This window comes from Opisthorchis viverrini (assembly GCF_000715545.1).
Source record: "Opisthorchis viverrini unplaced genomic scaffold opera_v5_65, whole genome shotgun sequence".
Taxonomy (NCBI): Eukaryota; Metazoa; Platyhelminthes; class Trematoda; order Opisthorchiida; family Opisthorchiidae; genus Opisthorchis; species Opisthorchis viverrini.
The window spans coordinates 729,876-749,275 of record NW_008751721.1 but is presented as its reverse complement, the minus strand read 5'-3'; the positions used below and the strand labels follow the sequence as shown (position 1 = coordinate 749,275).

At 41.0% G+C, this 19,400-nt stretch overlaps 1 protein-coding gene across 1 annotated transcript in view; it reads right to left on the bottom strand.

Moving 5' to 3' along the window:
- The window catches only part of T265_13422 (hypothetical protein), a gene marked incomplete at both ends in the record, with an annotated part of 41,260 nt that overhangs the window by 19,435 nt on the left and 2,425 nt on the right, over positions 1-19,400 (bottom strand). Inside the window, 2 exons of the mRNA XM_009168807.1 lie at positions 818-1,015; positions 4,993-5,121. Of these exons, the coding sequence (XP_009167071.1) occupies positions 818-1,015; positions 4,993-5,121 (327 nt within the window). The remainder of the gene's footprint in view (positions 1-817; positions 1,016-4,992; positions 5,122-19,400) is intronic.

Here is a 19,400-nt window from a genome sequence, read left to right as displayed (position 1 = left end):
CTGCTACGGCAAAATGTTTCCCTAAACTGAATGTCACAATTGGGACACTCTCTTTCAGACGAGATATACAGAGTTGAGACACATTTCCGACGGATAGGTTTCGTGAAACGAATTCTGCTAATAAGCTAGCTGGACTTGGATCAAAACACCTTCCCATCACAAACTGCATGACCTTCACATATCTTTGTGATCGGTGGACCGTAGAATACCGACAATCAAGTCACGCGCTTCTGTACACATGCGGTTTTATTGCCCAGTTGATTCAGCCAGTATTATAGACAAATGCAGATTTCACACATAAAGACTTTTACAATTTGTCACAAAAAATGGGCCGAAAGTAACGAATCATGTTGAAAGAGGTTTAAATTCAAAACGTTCTCTGACGTTTCATAAAGTTGGCTGAAATTCGGGAATCGTCTAACGTCGACCAAAGTATAGCAGATTTCATCAGACATTATATATTAAAATTGTGGAAACCGAATACCAGCAAGAAGTCATTTTTGCAAGCGACAGTTCACTTGGATCCGGTGTAAATAGGATCATGTGTGGGTTACGGTAAATTCAGAAATAGATGCACGATAAACTCACATAAGTTTATGTTCTTGAGGGAACGCACTATTCATAGAGCTCGGCAGTCCACAACAGGTGTAACCCTTCTTGGAGCTCATTACCTATGTGCAGTAGCTGAATTTCGTCAACATTTTGTTCCGCGTGAACCTCATACAAGTTTACTAGAATTATTTAACACCTGGCCGACTCAAACAAAGCCTTTAAATTTAATTGTCATTTAGTTGAATCAAAACACTACTCAACGTACCTGTACGTCAAGAGGAAAATCGTTTAATTCCAGAGTTTCCAGAAAGATGCCACGCAGACGTCGACGTTCGACAATATATATTTCGTTGTTGTCTCCCGTATGCGTGTTGATCCAGTGTTGGTCTTTGGACTCGTTTAAGATGTTATCAATCAGAATTAGAGGATTCCAGCATCGCTGAAGGTCTATTTTCCGAAGTTCCTAAAATAAGAAAGAGTAATCGCGTTACAATTCGAGTAAACCTTCACTAGTATACCTATTACTGCTTAGCTTGAACTGGTCTCTTGATGTGACGACTTTTGGCCTCATGGCTATCTGGCACATGAGGCATTATGTTATTGACTGCTTGTGCTCAGCGCACACCGTGACAAATCAGATTATTTCCCAACTGGGTTAGTAGCGTCCTTCAGTTCCCCGGATAAACACGGAGCTATGGTCCATGTTTCTACATTCTGTATAGTCCGGTTCAGACAAACAGATGATCAGTTTCAATCCTGAAACAATAGATACCAGCGCACCAATAATCAAACTGCCCCAATGCGAAAGATCGCACAAAACACTCATAGGTTGTCCGGGGAAGTGAGTTATATATAGCAGAATATACATCCAGAATAAAAAAATAAATTTTAAGAGCACGTAAAAATCGGTCTCGAAAAGTCAGTGTTATCGTAGAGCTAATGCTGCCAACGGAAAAATTAAAACATCGACGAGATCATGTAGCAGTTTGAACCAATGGCAAGGGTATTCTAACATCACATTCACAGGTTTAGAATTTGCTTATACTTATCGCACATGAACTGCATTTTGTGTTCCTCTGAGGCGTGCCGAATGGTCACATAAGTTTCACCCGTGGATATGGCGTGTATACCTCCAATACAGTTTCCTTTCAATGTGTCGCATATGTGGGAAAATTCTTCACGCCGCTGGTTATCAAGCTTGTGTAATAATTTTCGACATATCAACAAGGCATCAGTTCAAACAAGGCGTGATGTACAATAAGTAGGCATTATTTGGGCTAGAAAGCAGCTGTTTGAGAAAAATGTCTGTACCTTCCAAAATAAATAGGAACAATCCACCAAATCAGCAGACATTCATTACCAACTTGCAAACAGATATGGCCGGAGTTATATGACACGATCACAAATTAGGTAGTTGCCGTTTCCAGCTTGTTGTTTATCATATATTCTTGGTCGGCGGATTGTTGTGTATCCGTGCTAAACTAGTGTTCTGGTAACTTTTGACTACTGGAGCTGTAGCAGGTTGTCTAAACTCTGCACGATGTTCTTTCATTGCCAGCGTTATATAAGGCTTTGAGCATCCTGAAATGCTGGTGGGTAAATAGTTTTTCCCAAAACTGTCATAGTTTAGTTAAAAACCTCATTTATTTCCTTAAAGGAGACTACTCACAAGGTTGCTGCAAACTCTCCAGCAGCCTTGTGAGTAGTCTCCTTTATGAAAATATACTGCGATATCTCGAATATCGTGCCAACTGAATCATGGAACGGCCTGTGTGCAGCATTTAGTTGTAGAATATCATAAACGAGATATTCAGTTGAGTCTCTCGTGGAAACAAAATTGATTTGCAAATGAGTGTATTTCTCATTTATTTCCTGTAACTTTTTATCACACCGAATACTTCAGTTGTTGTACTGATAACGAAAACCCAAACAGGTTGATATTTCCTTCGCCATTCACAAACGGTCCAAGCAGCTAAAGTTGAAACAAACGAAGCTATGAAGAGTACATGAATGGAATAGTTGTCCTGCTCAATAAAGCAAAAAACAAATGCTACTGTTTTTCTTGTCGTTCCACATTTGAACTAGTGAAGTAGCAGAAAGCCGTAATCATGAGCTTCACCACTTTGGCTCAGCTGCTTTTAAATACCTTTCCAATGTCTGCTTAGGCCCTTTTGGATGATCCGTAAAACAGATCAATCAAATTGCTTGAAAGAACGACACATTATTTCACAATAGCCCCCTCTTTACGTTCTCGATCCGGCTAGGAAATGCCAGTGAGCTTCTGATACTCAATCCCCGAATAAGTGTCTTCTAAATCACCGTAGATCATTGAAAATCAGCCTAAGTAACACCAATGACAAATTAGTCCACAAACACTCATGCAGTAAATGACGAAATTCTTAACACTTTTGCGAAATCAATCCTCGGAGTTGTTCCTATCCACACGTAATCAATCCAACCGAGCCAAGTCAAGTTGGAATTAGTCGCTGTTCTGTTTTTGTTACAGCCCTGATGTGGTCAAGAGGACAAGTTTGCACTAATTGTATAACCACCATAAATGATATTTTGCTTATCTTTTTACTTGATATGCTATTTCTATTGCGTTAGTATCTTTTGCTGAGTGGCTTGAGTTGTATACCAGTAAGTATTTCTTCCAACAATCCTTACTGTAAAAAGGGTTTTTTGGTGCCAGCTTAAAACAAAGTAACAGAGTCAAAGGTTTGAAAAAAACGGTTCCTCCGGAGAGGTTATTGCCAGAATTTGATAACGCAGTGAGAACACACACTAAACTTGGCTTTCGTTTGGAAATAATAACGCACAACTCCGTTCCTAATCACATTTATACTTTTTGAGGCATAGTATTTAGGTGAAATTAAATTATACAAAACTTAGATTTTGTCAGTATCTTTCAAGGATCTAATAAACAATAGGACTTGGGGTTCCTGTTTATGTGGTGCACAAATTTTTGGCGTCCTTACCTGAGCCAAAGTCACCTTGATCCTATATTTGTTTAATCATTATTCAGGCATTCATAACCACAGAGACTGCGCTTATAGGAGACAATGTTATGACGGATGGGGCGGGTGGCTTCGATGTGAAAGTCGAAAAAAGCGAAACTATTCGTCGATATTGAAGTGTTTACAGCACACAGAAAAACAAACAGAGAATCACGAGGTTGGTCAATAAAACCCTACTGAATCTAAAGTAGAAATGTTTGTGTTTAAGTAGTAGTAGTGTAATGTCAAGAAGTAATTGTTCGTGGACAAACTAGAATTCACTATCAGACTGCTGCATAGTAGCCAGTTCCATGTAGGATCCGATAAGGGTCGAAATCTGTATAAACTAGCAATTTCTTGGGGGTTTTTGTAGACAAAAATTTGGAAACCACACGTCCAGCTAACTTCATTGGGCACAGTTCCAAAATGCTCATCAGTGTTCGGACCATCTCAGAGTTGAAGTTCTGAGAGCGGTTCAAACGTGCATTCCATTCCAAACTGCCGATCAGGAAAACTTCAGCAGTATACTTTGCGTTTTCAAGATCAGATTTCTCGACAGCATTAACTTATATGGGATTAGCACTTATTCTGGATTTTTACCGCGGAAGCACTCACTCATCGTGAGTCTTCACGAATCAAGGGCAGTTATCAATTTTCTAATTTTGGTTTATTCCTCAGTGAGTACACTGTTCCTCAATCCTTAAATTGTGTGATTCTCTGCACTCTCTGGATTAATTTACTGGTTGGAGTCTATTAGGATCTTCAGTTACGTAGCCACAGTGATCCTACATAATTCCAAACATTGTTTTCTGGGATCAAAAGCGGCACTACATGATTCTGGATTCCACAACAGTATCACATCAAAATATGGAAAAAACTTTGTTTCGTGGGTGGCCCATGCTATGGAACAACCGCCATAAATGTCGTTTCCGGTATACTCACTTTATTTCCAGAATCTTCTTCAATGTCGTCCGAAAATTGGGGTGACCTGGCAACTTTTAAAGCTACATGATAAATTACAACACGCCTCGGGACTCACTTTGCTACGTGAGTCAGGTTACCAGTCAACCGACTGATCACCTAAAACAAACACATGAGATTGGCGTTATTGCTCCGGAAACGTATTCTCAACAGTGCTTTCCCCATCCACCAGAAAATTATCGTTTAGACCATACCTACCGAGTTGATGGAATCGAATTTCCTTGAAAATTGGTACCAACGTGTTCCGCGGTGAACAAACAGCTGTTGTTACTTCGAAAATCCGTTGGAATGATTCGGCTTCTTTTGTTGATATGGTAAAGTGTATATTTCCAACATCGCAGACGAAGAAACGAAAGTAACATTTTAATGCCTCTAGTCTTGTGCCGTCAAGGTCCAATTTCCCAGTTCATGAGGAACGATGTTGCCGACAAAAATCAAAAGGCTGCCGATGATAAATACTTACCTCCTCACTTTTTCCATCCAGCCGCGGTTCACGCCATTTTGCCTGAATAAAAGCATCTGCGTGATAGATCTCCTTCAGTGTGTCGATTTCGCCAATCTTCAGAAAAACTACACGAACTTCCACGACCACCTGCAGATTTAAAATGAAGCAAAAATATGAATCTTGCTGAATAAGCTTATTAAGGATGGCAAAGAATAGTTTCATGGCTAACCTACATTTTCACGGAACTGATGAGTTCAAAGCCTTACAGGAAGATTGGTCAAAATTCGACACCTTATTGCCACTTTGACTCCGGTTAGACGATTTAAGTTTTGTTCTTAGGCCAGAATTTATTCTCGAAGGAAACTGCTCATAAGTTCGAAAGTTCGCAGCCGGTATGGCTCGTATTGGGGGCTCGTCAAGTGGGTGGAGTCTCCATGTTTCCCTCATCCTTACATGCTAACTTAATCCAATTTTACTGCAAAATTAAACCACGCGTAACTACGTGCACACTAATTTTTACACAATGTTGTTTTCGATAGCAGACTCAGATGAATCCCAGCTGATTAGCTCGTCTGATGACTGAATGTGCTGCACACTGATCGCGTAATGTTTCATTTGCACATTATTCGAGATATCGCTGTATATTTCCTATAAGGTTCGAGTGGATCATAAGGTTAACAGAAACTCGATGGATGCACCACCTGACGAAACTCACAAAGTGCTGAATCTGTCGTGGGCTGAAGAAGAGTATTCAGCAAAATTATGAAAAGCATCTTTCAATAAAATACACTGCGATTCCTCGAATATCGTGCCAACCGAAACGTGAGACGGACTATATTGAGACTAGCATAAAGGAGAGGTTCAGTTGGAACTCAGCTGTTTTTGGGGTTAAAGCGGAAATGAAAATGAGTGATTGTCAGAACACATCCTTTGACTTATTGAACCTAGAGGGTGAAACGACCTGCACATGATAGTCAGCGACCTTTGGTTCATTATAGTTTGGTTTATGAGTGAAACAAGAATCCACTTCAGTAATCCTTATTTAGATGGAACCGGTCGTAATTGTTATTGATTACTCATTGAGAGAGGCATCTCCTGGTTCGAGGATATCAGTCATGTTTTTATAATCATTTTCGACTTGATTTGGCTCTGACATTTCCCACATTTTAGGGCTAACCTGCTCAGATGCGAGCCAACTGAGACAACTTAATAGTAGTTATTTAGTCAAGACATAAATCACTGGAAAAGACAGTGACATTACTGTTTGAGGGGTTGTTAGATACTAAGTACACCGACGAACAGTCTGATCCCGCAACCAGTCGGAACTAACTAAAAAATGAAAGGTTCTCGAATGGAGCTGAAGCTTTCTTTGAATTAAGTGATATGTCCAGCATGTGGAAGAGGAACTGGCAACCCACTGCAGCTTCGATTTATGTTATTAACACGAGGAGGCCTGAATCGATCAACATCTCAAGTGTTCAAATTTTGCAACCAATCTTAACAAACGAGATTTCACGAGACTATTTAACGGGTACAGCCAGTCAGATGTCGAGATAAGAACAGTAATACGATGTTCTCCGGAAAAAATAACCAAATTATGAAATTACATTGGACTGCGAAACCTACTGAAGTAGGCCACTACCAAGACAGATGTACTGAGTGCTTATTCTTAGTGGGTGATATGAATACAACAGGCGTTTATCAAACTAATACTCTATCGCAAACCCACAGATCAGTTACCGCCTATCCCACATAACCTGGAAAAATAGAGTTTAGGCAAACCGATCGGCTTAATCAAGCTTCCCATCTCAGGCCAGAACCTCTCAGGTTGCAGCAACAATAACTCCCAATCAAATAGACCTCGTGGAAAATCACTGGAGCGTTTATGGTTCTGACAACAAATGGGTCAGTCCGAAATGAATGATTGCAGGCATAGTGGATACTATTAGAAGGAATAATAAGCTGGCCGTTAAATGGTTCAACATGTTATATGGTTCGTTGACACAACCATACGGGCACCTAGTAGGGTACCAATAGGGCATCGTCCTTATTAAACAACCCTTAACGCTTTTCAAGAACGATAATGATAGACGAGAGGGGAGTTTCAGTGAAATAAAGCTTTGAGAAAACCCATAACCGAGATTGCGGAGTTTACATAACTAAAAATTATGTGACACTAAGTTGCGGAACCTGAAAAAAATGACAACCATTTCACAAACTATACATTTTGTCTAGAGGCGAATTCACTTCTTCTACTACTCATAGGGTTGCTGAAAATTCTTTGAACAATCCTTCGGAAAACATATGTATGAACCCTGTTAGAGGTGGAACGTAATCGGGTGGAGGGTATTTTGTTAGTATTTTCTCGATACTAATTTCTAACCCATTACATTGGTAATAACATAGTTCACAGTGGTGCCGGCGGTTGCACTCCTTTTTTCGCAGCAATCAGTTTCGTTTTTCTGGCCATGGTTGGATTAATTTTAGTTTCCACATGCACATGTTCTATATAGTAGATGCCTTGTTGCTGCTAATGTATGTTATTCTCATTGTAGGTGTGCTGAAATAACAGATTAAACAGAAACAGACTCTGAGCTTCTCTACATTCTGATAGCGAACAATGCATGGTTGGATGTCGACCTATAAACGCTAGGCTACGAAAGCCCCATGCCAGCAGATACAATCGGTTTGCGGGGTAGCCGTATCTGGCAAACGCGTAAAATCAGCTTGTGGCCGGGCTTTTTCAGAGTAAGGTGAGCTCAACTGGGGGTTCTTCCCTTTGGCAAGTATCTTGATTAGGTTAAGCCAAACTGAAGCTGCCAAAAGATGTTCCCTTACCTTCTTTAAACTTCCTCTTCCCAGAGGTGCTAATTAGATAAGGGGTAATCAATATGGGAATAAGCTTCAGTCAATCCACTTAAAAACATTTAATCAATCTTTGATAGAGGAATGGAAAACTAATAGAAAGCACAAGCTTTCTGTTTTCTGGCTCCCACTCTACCCAGTCTATTTTTAAAGCTGTAACCATCATGACGTCTGGGGCGAATTCGCACATAACAATCAAGGCAAACACCTGCATAGCAAAAGGAAAATATCGCAAAAAAGTGGATTGGGCAATAAAACTGAGAGCCTCTATAGCAGAAGAATGGAAGAATGATAGCACATAAATCCAGAATATCAGGCACGGTGGTGCAAAAATGACCCATTGAGGAGAGTATGTTTTATTGTTTCACATTATTCGCGAAACCACCAGTATGTTTACATGCAGCATGATAACGAAGACGGTGTTGTATTCGGTGGCTTAAGACGTTTGTAGTGATTATCAGTATGTCTTCTCTGGGATGTATCCACAATTTAGAATAGTTCAAAGGGGCAAAACTCAAATTCAGTGCCTCTACTCTACGCTTTGGATACTCCAAAAGAATCGAAACATTGAAAGAAGGGGAGTTTTTACTAGAAATGCACTCATTTGTAAATAATTTTGGCTTTCACGAGACTCAACTGAATCTCTCGTTGATGATTTTCTAAAACTGGATGTGCTGCACACAGGCCGCCTCATGTTTCAGTTGGCACGATATTCGAGATATTGCAGTAGAATTTCATAAAAGAAACTAATAACAAGGTTGCTAAAAACTCTTCGACAGCCCACGACCGGTTTCGCCCTTCTTGGGGCTCCCATAGGAACCTACTTACAAGGTTGCTGAAAACTCTTCGACAGCCCACAACCGATTACGCCCTTCTAGGTGCTTGTCAGGTAGGCTCAGTGCCCTGGTTTCCGTCAACCCTATGTCCTACTTGAACCCAAATTGGACCGTTTTCGAGATTCAGTTGAGTCTCTCGTGAAAACGAAATTGATTTACAAATGATTGTATTTTTCAAAAATAGTTCAATTTGGGTTCACGTGGAACATAAGGTTGACGGAAACTCGGGGACTGCGTCTACCTGATGAGCCCCAAGAAGGGCGAGACCGGTCGTGGATTGACCAAGAGTTATCAGCAACCTTGTAAGTAGTTTCCTTTATGAAAAAGGGGTTTGTTTAATTTAAAGTGATATGGATACAAAGTTCTGCAAATTCAACAACTACCTGCAAGTGATCAATATTTTTCAAGCTTTTCTTCAGACATCCGTGGAGCTTCCTGACTGGAAGGTCCTGACGGCTGAATCGACCGATCGACAGTGCCAGGATTGCCATTCGAGTAGTTAAGGAAACCAGCCAACTCATACCAGCGTGGATGTAAGAATTCAGATTGGTCCGGCTTGCGCTGGTGCGATAGTGGTCACATGATCGCCTCGCCTGTCAGCTCTCCGTAGTTCAAAACTTGACACGGTCAAAAATACGCGCCGGTGATGATTTCAAATAAGAAATTAACTCGAGTTCAGTGCATCACCCACTTATTGTAGACTCACCAAAATAATCACACTAGGACGAGAAGAGGCTGTACAAGCGAGACTAGCGTAGAACCAAAATTCTACAAATCTTGTAACCATCCGTGGCGAAGTACTTCTGAACGGATTCTTTCGTTTATGTTACAAACCTGTCAAAGCTTACAGTGCTCCTGCGTGTTTCCAATGATTGGCATGCACGAACTAGTCTGTTAACAGATGAGCAACACAATTGTGTACCGTTGCCAACCTCTTCGCCAGTCTTGATGTTTATCTTTGTTGCACTCAACGGTTGTTTGCTTTCACCCACAACAGCGAGTGCAGAACCACCGACAAACGTTTTGGCAAATGCTTTTTCCTCGTGCCTAATGCAAGAGCAAAACATACCTAGCTAGTTGCTTCCCGTCAGTCAGTCATTCCCATGTGTTTATCTCAGGCGTATTAGCAAATGTCAAAGGGCCATACGCACACAGAGTTAAGTTTTGGCACAAAATCAATTCTACGGTGTTGCCAAAATGACTGCATGGTGCTCGGGGTTGGTTACTTGAGTGAAGCACTGGGGGCGCGGGAATATGAAATCAGTCCGTGGTTGGGGTCCAAATAAACCGGTACTATCCGGCAGTAAATTACTGAGCGTTAACTTCACCTGTCAATCTGTCAAATATTTCAGTCCTTGTGAAACTAGCGGATTACGGTTCTGGAACTCCACGTTAACGGAAGTAAATACAGCCAAGTTAAGAACTTTCTAACTAAAAAAGTGTATTGAGACCGGAAAAATGCGCCCTTGGGATGTATTTGGTAAAATCTACGGGGATTTGGTAAACCGAAAAGGGATAAATGATGAAAGTAGTGAAAAGAGGTAAATGCGTCTATTGGCGCGGTTTTTTAATATAAGCACACCCAAGGGGTTTGAAGTATCATGGACCTCCTCCTGACTACTCCTATTATTATCGTTTATTGTTGAAGATCATGATCACTAACATAAAAGGTAAGTCCGAGTGACACGTGAGAAAGAGTGCACAGAAGAACTTGAGATGAAACAAAGGAGACGTTCCATTTGAAGGTGTGCCATGTTCACGGTGCATCTACTCGAATGTTTTTGCACGCCACCTGGATATTCAAAGCGCTGTGCGCAACCCATTCGTCTGTTTTTTGAACATCCTCTTTTTCACCGACCTCACAGATTGACAATTGGTCTCCAGGATAGTGTTCGAATGAAAATAGATCCGTTTTCTATATTTTATGCACTGCAAGGTTTGTCTGACTGCCTTTTGCTGAAGGTCATTCCGTTAATGGAAATGACTATACTCAAGTTGAGAGGTAGTGAGCTGACCATTCCATGATCTCATGTTCAAAGCTGTTTTCTGAGCTAAATCAAAGTCCGATTTTTAAAACCAAATGAGCTTTGTAATTTTTCCTTAGATTTCTGGCACAAAATGTAAGGATAAGAAGTTGTAGTTAGTGAATTATGGATATCGAACAGAAGATTTGATCAAGGCAGTCCATGCTTCTAGTGTTTTAATAACTGACTCACTCAACTAGGCTTGAACCGAGTACCCGATATTGTTTAACTGATCTGCACTATTCTGTGAGCTAGGGCTAATCTGATTGGTGTCAAAAATGAAGCTCAGCGTAGAGAACACTTCGGGTGGTATGAAGGGCCTTGTAGTCACAGTGCAGAGACGTGGCGTAATGTCCGGATTTCACGCTCAAAGGCCATATTGACTTCGACCAATCAGAATACGAGCAGCTGAGCCGACTGATCAAATCTGAAGGGCTTATCCCCTGAACTGGGTATATATAGAAACAACCACGACAAAGACAAACGCCGGCTCGCTAACCTACGGCCATAAAATCGGGCACTGTTTATTTCATCTTGGGTAGTGACTAATCACGTGTGGCTAAATTTCCAAGCTCAGCAGCAAAGTCAGCAGTCAGGAAAGAATGGAAACAGCGAAAAATGTAGGCTTGGAGCTGTCAGTTTCCGAAAGATCTCGTATGTGTAGAAGAGTGACGAACGGTGTTTGCACTGGCTTAGTGTGAAAAAGTGTATTACTTATGTGTGTTTTAACTGGTCTAATCACTATTTCCGGTTAGTACATGGGGTTAAATCACAGGCAAGTAGATCTCCGAAAAATAAAAACTATATGAGAAAGGCGCTTTCAATCAGTAAGAAAGAGCCAAGTAAGCAAAGTGGTTATTCTAGCGGTAGGTAGGCAATATATAATGTTGCACAAAAAAATCTATGGTAAAAGTGGTGTTCGTAGAGCACGGGCTTTAAAAAGAAAACGACGGCATGTCGCAATGTCTGTCTGTATGTTGTGGTCAGACGGAAGTAGATTTAGCAGGACCATTGTCCTGGAAGCAAATGATCGGTGGCGCCAACTTTCTCGCTGAGTGCCACTAACTAACTACTGATGACGGGTGTTTGATTCCACTTTGTCAATAATACCTAATCCATACGGGAGTGTTTGAATCTTTTGCTGGTCATTATTCCAGAGTGACGTTGAAATGTTTTTTACTGTTGACTTTAGGCAGTCTGCCCTGTCATCTCCTAATTCTATTCAACAGTTTATGCCACCAAGTTGTTTGAGTAACTGACAACAACCAGTCTTGTTGCTTTCCAATAAACCTTTCACAAATGGTAAGACCAATTGTTGTGTTACCGAATAAGAAAAACACTAAATTTTTGCGTTGACTAGGCTGACTAGTGTGGTGCACTTTGTAATTGGCTACATGCAAACAGTCACAGAAATGATGGCCATATTTTTGGCGGAACTATATTGGGTTTGTTTGTGTCAAATATCTTAAGATATCCACAGGAACTAACATTAATCGATCTTCCCCACGTGATCTCCCTGGGTATATTATCCTGACATGCTGAATGAAAAAACAAGCTTGAAGTATTAACCTTCTACCGCTGCTGCTACTGTATGTGGTTTATAAGCTCTGGCATGTGTAAAAAAAAAAAAAATAATCGATTGTTTTATGAACTGCAGCCAGTTGAATTTAGTTCTCTACTTATCCGTCTTTTCGTGCACGTGGTCAAACCTTTGAAGCAAAATGTTAGAACAGGTTGCGGACAACAGGGAGACACTAGTTCACCAAAATTGGTCATTTTTTTCGCTTTAGTTCTGTGTTGTTTCAACGATAAAGTGGGGAATGTTGACTCCAAGGCCATCGCCATCAGACTATCCTTCATATCACTACAAACGGGACTAACATGAAGATGGGACGCATTTTTGAGCGGAAATTCAGATCGTGTTCAAGTTGTAGGCCACTTGACTGTCGAGATGAAAGCCACTTGTAACTTATGAGTACTAAAAAACCCACCTCTAAATGGAAGTTCCAGTAGGGATTATTTCAAATCAGTTTAACGAACTTACCAGTGATGCAGCCTAGCACTTTTTTTGCCAAAATTTACACAAAGATCGTGAAATACTATTGCACGAAGGGGTTTGGTTACAAAATTTGCGTGCGCATTTGGGTGGTTGGCTGATTGTATTGATTGCGACCTACTGCCACTTGTCTACGCCGAACGACAAGAAATTTTCAGTTAGTGTGCAGCTTGCGGATACAAGTCCAGTGCATGCTCTAATCGATTGTTCAAAACCTGGTGGTCCATTTCGAGTCTGGCTGTCGTCTTCTCTGCAGGGTCGCTTCATTGCCAACTATAGATCAGAACACTAGTATGCAGATTTGCCCAGCCATCATGATTTCCTACCTTGGCAGCTAAATACAGTTATTCTCAGAGCAAAGATATCGCTGGGGACAGGTATATAGGAGTCCTGGCTTGCCTTACTGCTGGAACATGTGAAAAAAGCAGTAATCTTGGGTGCACTTCAGTAAGCAGTACTGCCTCGACAACTACGCCTGTCTTTAGCCTGTCTCTTCAACCGGTATGGTAGTTGCAAAAATGAGATGTTTAGGCGGGAGTTTACCTGCACTTGGAAGTCAGTACGTATCCAGACAATCATTGCGGATGGTGAGCTCGTGATCTGGCAAACATTTGGATGCCAGTTGTTGTGACTAAACGACCACAAAGTAGTGGGTTCTCAGTGTTGATCATCAATAGTTCTGTAATGAATGACTTCATATTGGCAGTCAGGCAATTTAACTCCATCTGAGTTCTTTAGAATTCCTCCATTTGGCTCTCTCTGGTGTCAAAGGCCTTACGTTACGCACGTCTTTTTTATTCAAGTTTAGTTGACTGCAATTAAGGTTGACTGGTAGAAAACCTCTGCTGCAGTGTGCCTTCATCGAGCATCCACTAGTTTGCATCGACAGCTGTCAAATACCGGCTTCGGTTTTATTTGGTAACGCATGGAATCATCTGCGTTAAGGAAGTCACCAATTAGGATGCTAGTGCTTCATGCCATCAGCTACATCGAAATACCCGAATAAACAAAATTGTGACAAAAACATGATCAACTCTAGGGATACTGGCGACTTTTCGGCATATTTCGAAGCGGCCCTCTTTTGGAGTGGACACCACTCACTCAATCATCATTCACTGTGACACCGCCTCACTGCCTGGTACACATCAAATCAAGGATGAGCCTCATTTGAAGTCGAATGAGGTTTGTCAGTTGAGCGTTTATTCAGAGAATTTTGTTAGTAGCGCAGATGGTACCTGGATACACCACATCATTCCGAACGTGACTTGAGTTCGTTGATAATTTAATCTCGGTTACTAAGTCCACGACGTTAGCCGGAACATCTTACAGTTAACTAAGAGCGGGGCTAAAACAGCTGGTGGATAAAATTATGCGCGACAAAATAACCCACTTTTTTGTGAAGCGATAAACCATTGCTTCTGGTTGTTCTTATCAAATGTTAGCTAGAGAATGGCAAATACCACTAGCTGCAACCGGCGTAGGTCCTACAGTCTGACGAACATCAGTGCAAGATCAAGTTGCGTATGACGCATGCAGAAATGGTGAATATGTATAGCATTTACTTCGGTCCTTATAATAAGCCACCCGAATGGAACTGACAATGTTCTATCCACTGTAGACAACATGCATTGTAATTTCTATCGGTCACCGCTGTCGAAGGAGCATTTTTGAGTCTTTTATGGTGCTTCTTAGATTGGACACTTTTTTCATCAAACGTGTATCCGTTTCTTCGGACGTTTTAAAGTGAAACAACTTAAAAAGTAGAATCACAGTATGCACCGATAACAGAAAACCGATTAGGACTAAAACCTTGTTTAGTGCACGACTATTGCCCCTCTAAATGCAAACATTCTAATATGTACGCATGAAGCCCTTGTTAAGCTAACCGCTGATGACCAGGTCGACTCAATTTGTGATCCAATGCTTTTTCACTAAATGACAATGAAATTCATTCAAAATATTTATGTGCATTTCTCTCGTTCACCAGTAAACTCTACGGCCGTTTATGCTTTTACCCGAGAAACACAAGGAGCATAACGTGAAATGCCCTGGTTAGTTCAGAACAGATCACTGAAGAAAACTGATTATCCCGGTGGAACAGTTCGAAGAGAGCTATAGTAGTATCTCTGCTTCTGTACTTTAACCTGATATTTTGGACTCTAACCAAATAAGGAACAATACCACGACAGTTTTATGACGGAAGAGGTCAAAGTAATTATGTTTAAAGGGAGAGTATTGTTTTGATGTATATGTGCACGAGAAACACAGCTCGGTTTGGAGTCGGTAATGGCAGTATCCTACGCATAAAACGTCGATTATCCGTCTTTAATCAGATTATGCTATGTGATACTACTTTTTGATAGATTTCAGAGGTGAACATTTCTGAACACACCAGTGACCACTAGCATCAGAGAGACAATCAAAAGTGTGTCTCTGAGTTTATTTGTGATCCTTTGTGCAGAATGAAGCCAAAATTTGAGTCTATGAAATTCCCCGTAACTCTCACGGAACTTTCTGTAAGAGTAGTGGTTGTTCACCAAATGCATGGCTTCGGGAAGAGTGGTTAGCTAACCATAACTCATTTTCACTAATCGGGAGTTTGCTAGTTTGAAAACTTCTAGATATATGGGGGGGTGAACTTTCAGTGAATTCCAAAATGGATACAAACTGTCAAAGGACGTTGATCGGCTTTCCAGAAGAGATGGATTTATTCAGAAAGCAGAGTTGACAGAAAAGAACAAATATACGCGTGAACTACTTCGGTCCAGTTTAACCAACCACCAGTTTTAGTGCCACAAATAAACAAAACGCGAAACTTCTGGTTGTGCTCTAAGTACACGGACAACCCACACTTATACGTTGAGTGATATCCGGTAATAGATGCAGTCTTTGAACCAAAGTGCGTGCGAGAACCATCCATGGAATTTGGGGTTGTAATAGAGGTGATCTTTTTTACCCGCAAGGCTTTTTCTGCCATCCCATGCAGAAAACATTGATTAGCTAAAGGATTTACTCAAAACATCGGTATTCAGTGTTGTAAAAATAGGCCATAAAAGTCCACAGTACTGAAATATATAAAGTAAAAGAAAGAGGAAGCTTCTAACTGATGACACAACTAATGTGACACAACCTACATTCCACAAAAACACGCACCGATAACATGTTTACGGTTAACACTGAGGGGGCATAAATATCTGTTATAACGCTTTCAATCTCCATGCGGCATTGGCGGTAAACGTTGCACGTGGTCCAAACTACCGGCATTAGTTCCCCTACAGCGCACAAAATATTTAATGCAGTGAACAGGGGAAGCTGTTTGAGGGACAAAGTGGTTTAGTGAAGGACGAAAATAGGAGAAAGAATTATCCACTTAACCCCACAGTGATGATGCCTTCTCTTTTGCTAACGAAACGCTTGCAACCCTACTATCGAGCTCCTCAAACAGAGTAACAACTATGGTTTACTGAAAGCTCAGCGCAAAACGTGTACCGATTAGCTGAGCTGGCTAGCAGCAATTGTTTTTCTGGTGGTCAGTTATCTACATTCCCATCAGCTGTATGAAAACAAGTACCTGTATTGATTTGAACTTGTGATAGCTCAATAGCTAGAGCGTTCACTTACTGACCGGAAGGTTCGTGGGGTGTATCGAGCAGTGATAACTCAACTGCTCCTGACAGTATCTCATCCATCAAACTTCCTCCGCGTGGCATGGTAGCAACGCACAAAAAGGGTGTCACAGCTGAACCATTGTCATTTATTAAAACGTGTTGTTTTGTTTCAGCCCACGGTCGAATGACATCGTATTGATGCTGAGATTTCATGCCAAAGTTTAAAAAATCGTGCAACTCGGCACCCAGAGACATTCAGTTTGCAGTCAAACCGTTCATATCAAAAGATACCGGTCAAAATGAACAAGGTAATAGAACTGCAAAAGTAAATTTTCGACGGATCTTACAGGACTCCGAAAACCTACACTTTCTATTTGGTTATTCAGTTTTAGTTTCCTTAGCAGACTTGCTTAACCTCAATTTCAGAGCACATAACATCCCGTCAAGCGTTAACTGCGTTAAATTTGCCCTTTTATTAAAGTATGCAGATATAAATGAGACCAACTCAGTCGTGCAGCCTGTCGGCGATTCTGTGCTGTGTTCAACCGTTGTGACAAAATGATTCAGTTAGGCGCGCGGTTTTTTTAATGTTGTTTGCATCCTTTGTTGAGTTTTTTGGTATTTACCAGGTGCGCAACCTAAGTTCGATTTTTAAAATGAAAGCTCACACGTGAATACTAGATGTTAGTTTTTGAACAGAAGCGGAACGTTGAGATATAAAATAGATGGATTTAGAACCAGGTCGACACGGTAGAACAGCTTGGTGAAATGCATCCGATCGTAGCCCCGACTGATAATCTCATAGGATCTAGCCGCATCAGGAGAAAGTAAGAAAATAAGTGGAAAAATACATATTGTGAATCGGATTTGAGCCGATACAGACAAAAGAGGACCGAGGCTAGAAGTTTATATACATACTGCAAATGTGGATGGCGGCTAAACATAAAGTTGCATGCTCTTAGCGATAAGCTTATTTGCGTGAGACTTTTAACAAGTGACGACGACCCTTTCACAAACAAATACTGACTTCCGACCATGCTTGCTTAATGTCGTTTGCTCTGTTAATGGTAGGTTTTTGGCTTAAACATCCTCAAATCAGTCTGAAACTAGACCGGATGTGAAAACGCACAAGAGCCCCAGACGAATCCAGCTCCAGTGAAAAAAACTAGACATCCATCATAGTCTGGGAAGAAATCAGAACCCCGACTAAGGACGAATAACTAAAATCAACCCTTGCTGCTCCAAGAACAAACGGAACGAAAAATGTTTTTGGGCAACAAAACAAACTTCATCGTCTTGTATGTATCCCGGTTTGGCGTCACAACAGCTAACTATTTGTCAAGTTCAACCTAATGGGATGAAACTAAGCTTAGATTTTACTATGTCTGTGAAAACAATTGTGTCTGGTCACACACCAGTAATATCATTATTAACAGTGCCAAATTGATCTGGATCTCTCTTACTGAAATGATGAACCATTGGCGATGTTACCAATTAACAGTGCCAAATTGATCTGGATCTCTGTTACTGAAATGATGAACCATTGGCGAGGCGATGATGGTTACAATGATGACAATGTTGGGCTGGAGGAGAAGGAGGATCTGTCAGAAGACGAATTCTGCTGTAAGTCTGCAATTTTCAGGGACGGTATGTAGTAGTTAAGCAATCTGGTATGTACCGATTTCCTCCTACAAGGAAACTACCCTCTTTTCTGACGCTCACTTCGACTGAGCTAAAGTTTTCGGACGGTTACTCACTTTTCAGTTAATTTTCGCGATGAATTTAGAACATTAGGATTATTGATAACCTGGGCCTCCCCAGAAAAAACTCAACCTTCCACTAGATACCAAAAAATTAGATGCACACTGATAGCGCCGAACATCTATCGGTTTTGATATGGCTATCGATTTTTCGGCATCTGGGTCAATTGACATCAAATCATGTATCTACGAGTATGTGAACGTGTGTGCACTTGTGTTTGGGGCAGAATCGCAGTAAATCACAGGTGAACTGTATCCACTGTAAACTATTCACAGGGATACGGAAATCGATCTCACAGATATCTACTCTGTGACATCAAAATCGCCTTTGGGTTCTTCGTCTAGCAATTCTTTAATCATCTATCAGTAGGTGGATAGTGGTAAAGCTTGTGGCGAAAACTTTCTTTGAGGGGTAGCTAAACAACAAAGTCTTTCTGGATTTGAGCATCAAAGACTTCAGAATTATATTCCTATGTATGAACACACTAACCACTCTGTCAAATGATATTCAAGAGGTTTGTGTTTCTGACGGTTTCAAAGATGGAAATACCCGGCTATACACCAGTGGGAAAACTTTTGGTGTTAGTGCACCCATGGCAAATTCAGAAGTGGGCATCATTTTAAAGCAGAAGTTTGTGGACCCAAAGGCCGACTACAAAAGGACGTTGACTTTGTGTACAATACCGTAAATGTGAGCTGCACTACTGAGATGTCTTATATGATTATATGAGCTATGAACAATAAACTAACGGCTGCCCAAGAATTAACATCCCTATTGAGGGTCAGCCGACTGGCTGTGACCGCTTTTCAAGGCTGATTCCATTTTGTAAATGGAGCCAGTCCATGTTAAATAAACGGGAAGCATGGTACAACAGCTTCGTTCTTGTTTGGAACCATTAGCAGTGCATATCTCGCGGAAATTCGGGTAGTATAGAATACTTTGCTGTCTAGCTACAAGTGGACGGTTGATGGTATGATTAACTTTCACTCAGACAAGAGATAGCGTTATGCTCTTCTTAAAGACGGAATCCCCATATACTGACTGCCTTCTAGAATAAGATTTTACAAGTGGAATCTTCGCTGAGCTTGCAAAGCGATACTCATGGTTAAAAGGTTAGATTTACCGAGATTTGTTACTATCGGACCGCTGCAAGTAAAGGTATTGATGAAAAGTTGGCGGGAATGAATTCCCGTGGTTTGGATGCGACGGCAAAACAAAAAAAGATGATGCGAGATTTGTTACTATCGGACCGCTGCAAGTTAAGGTATTGATGAAA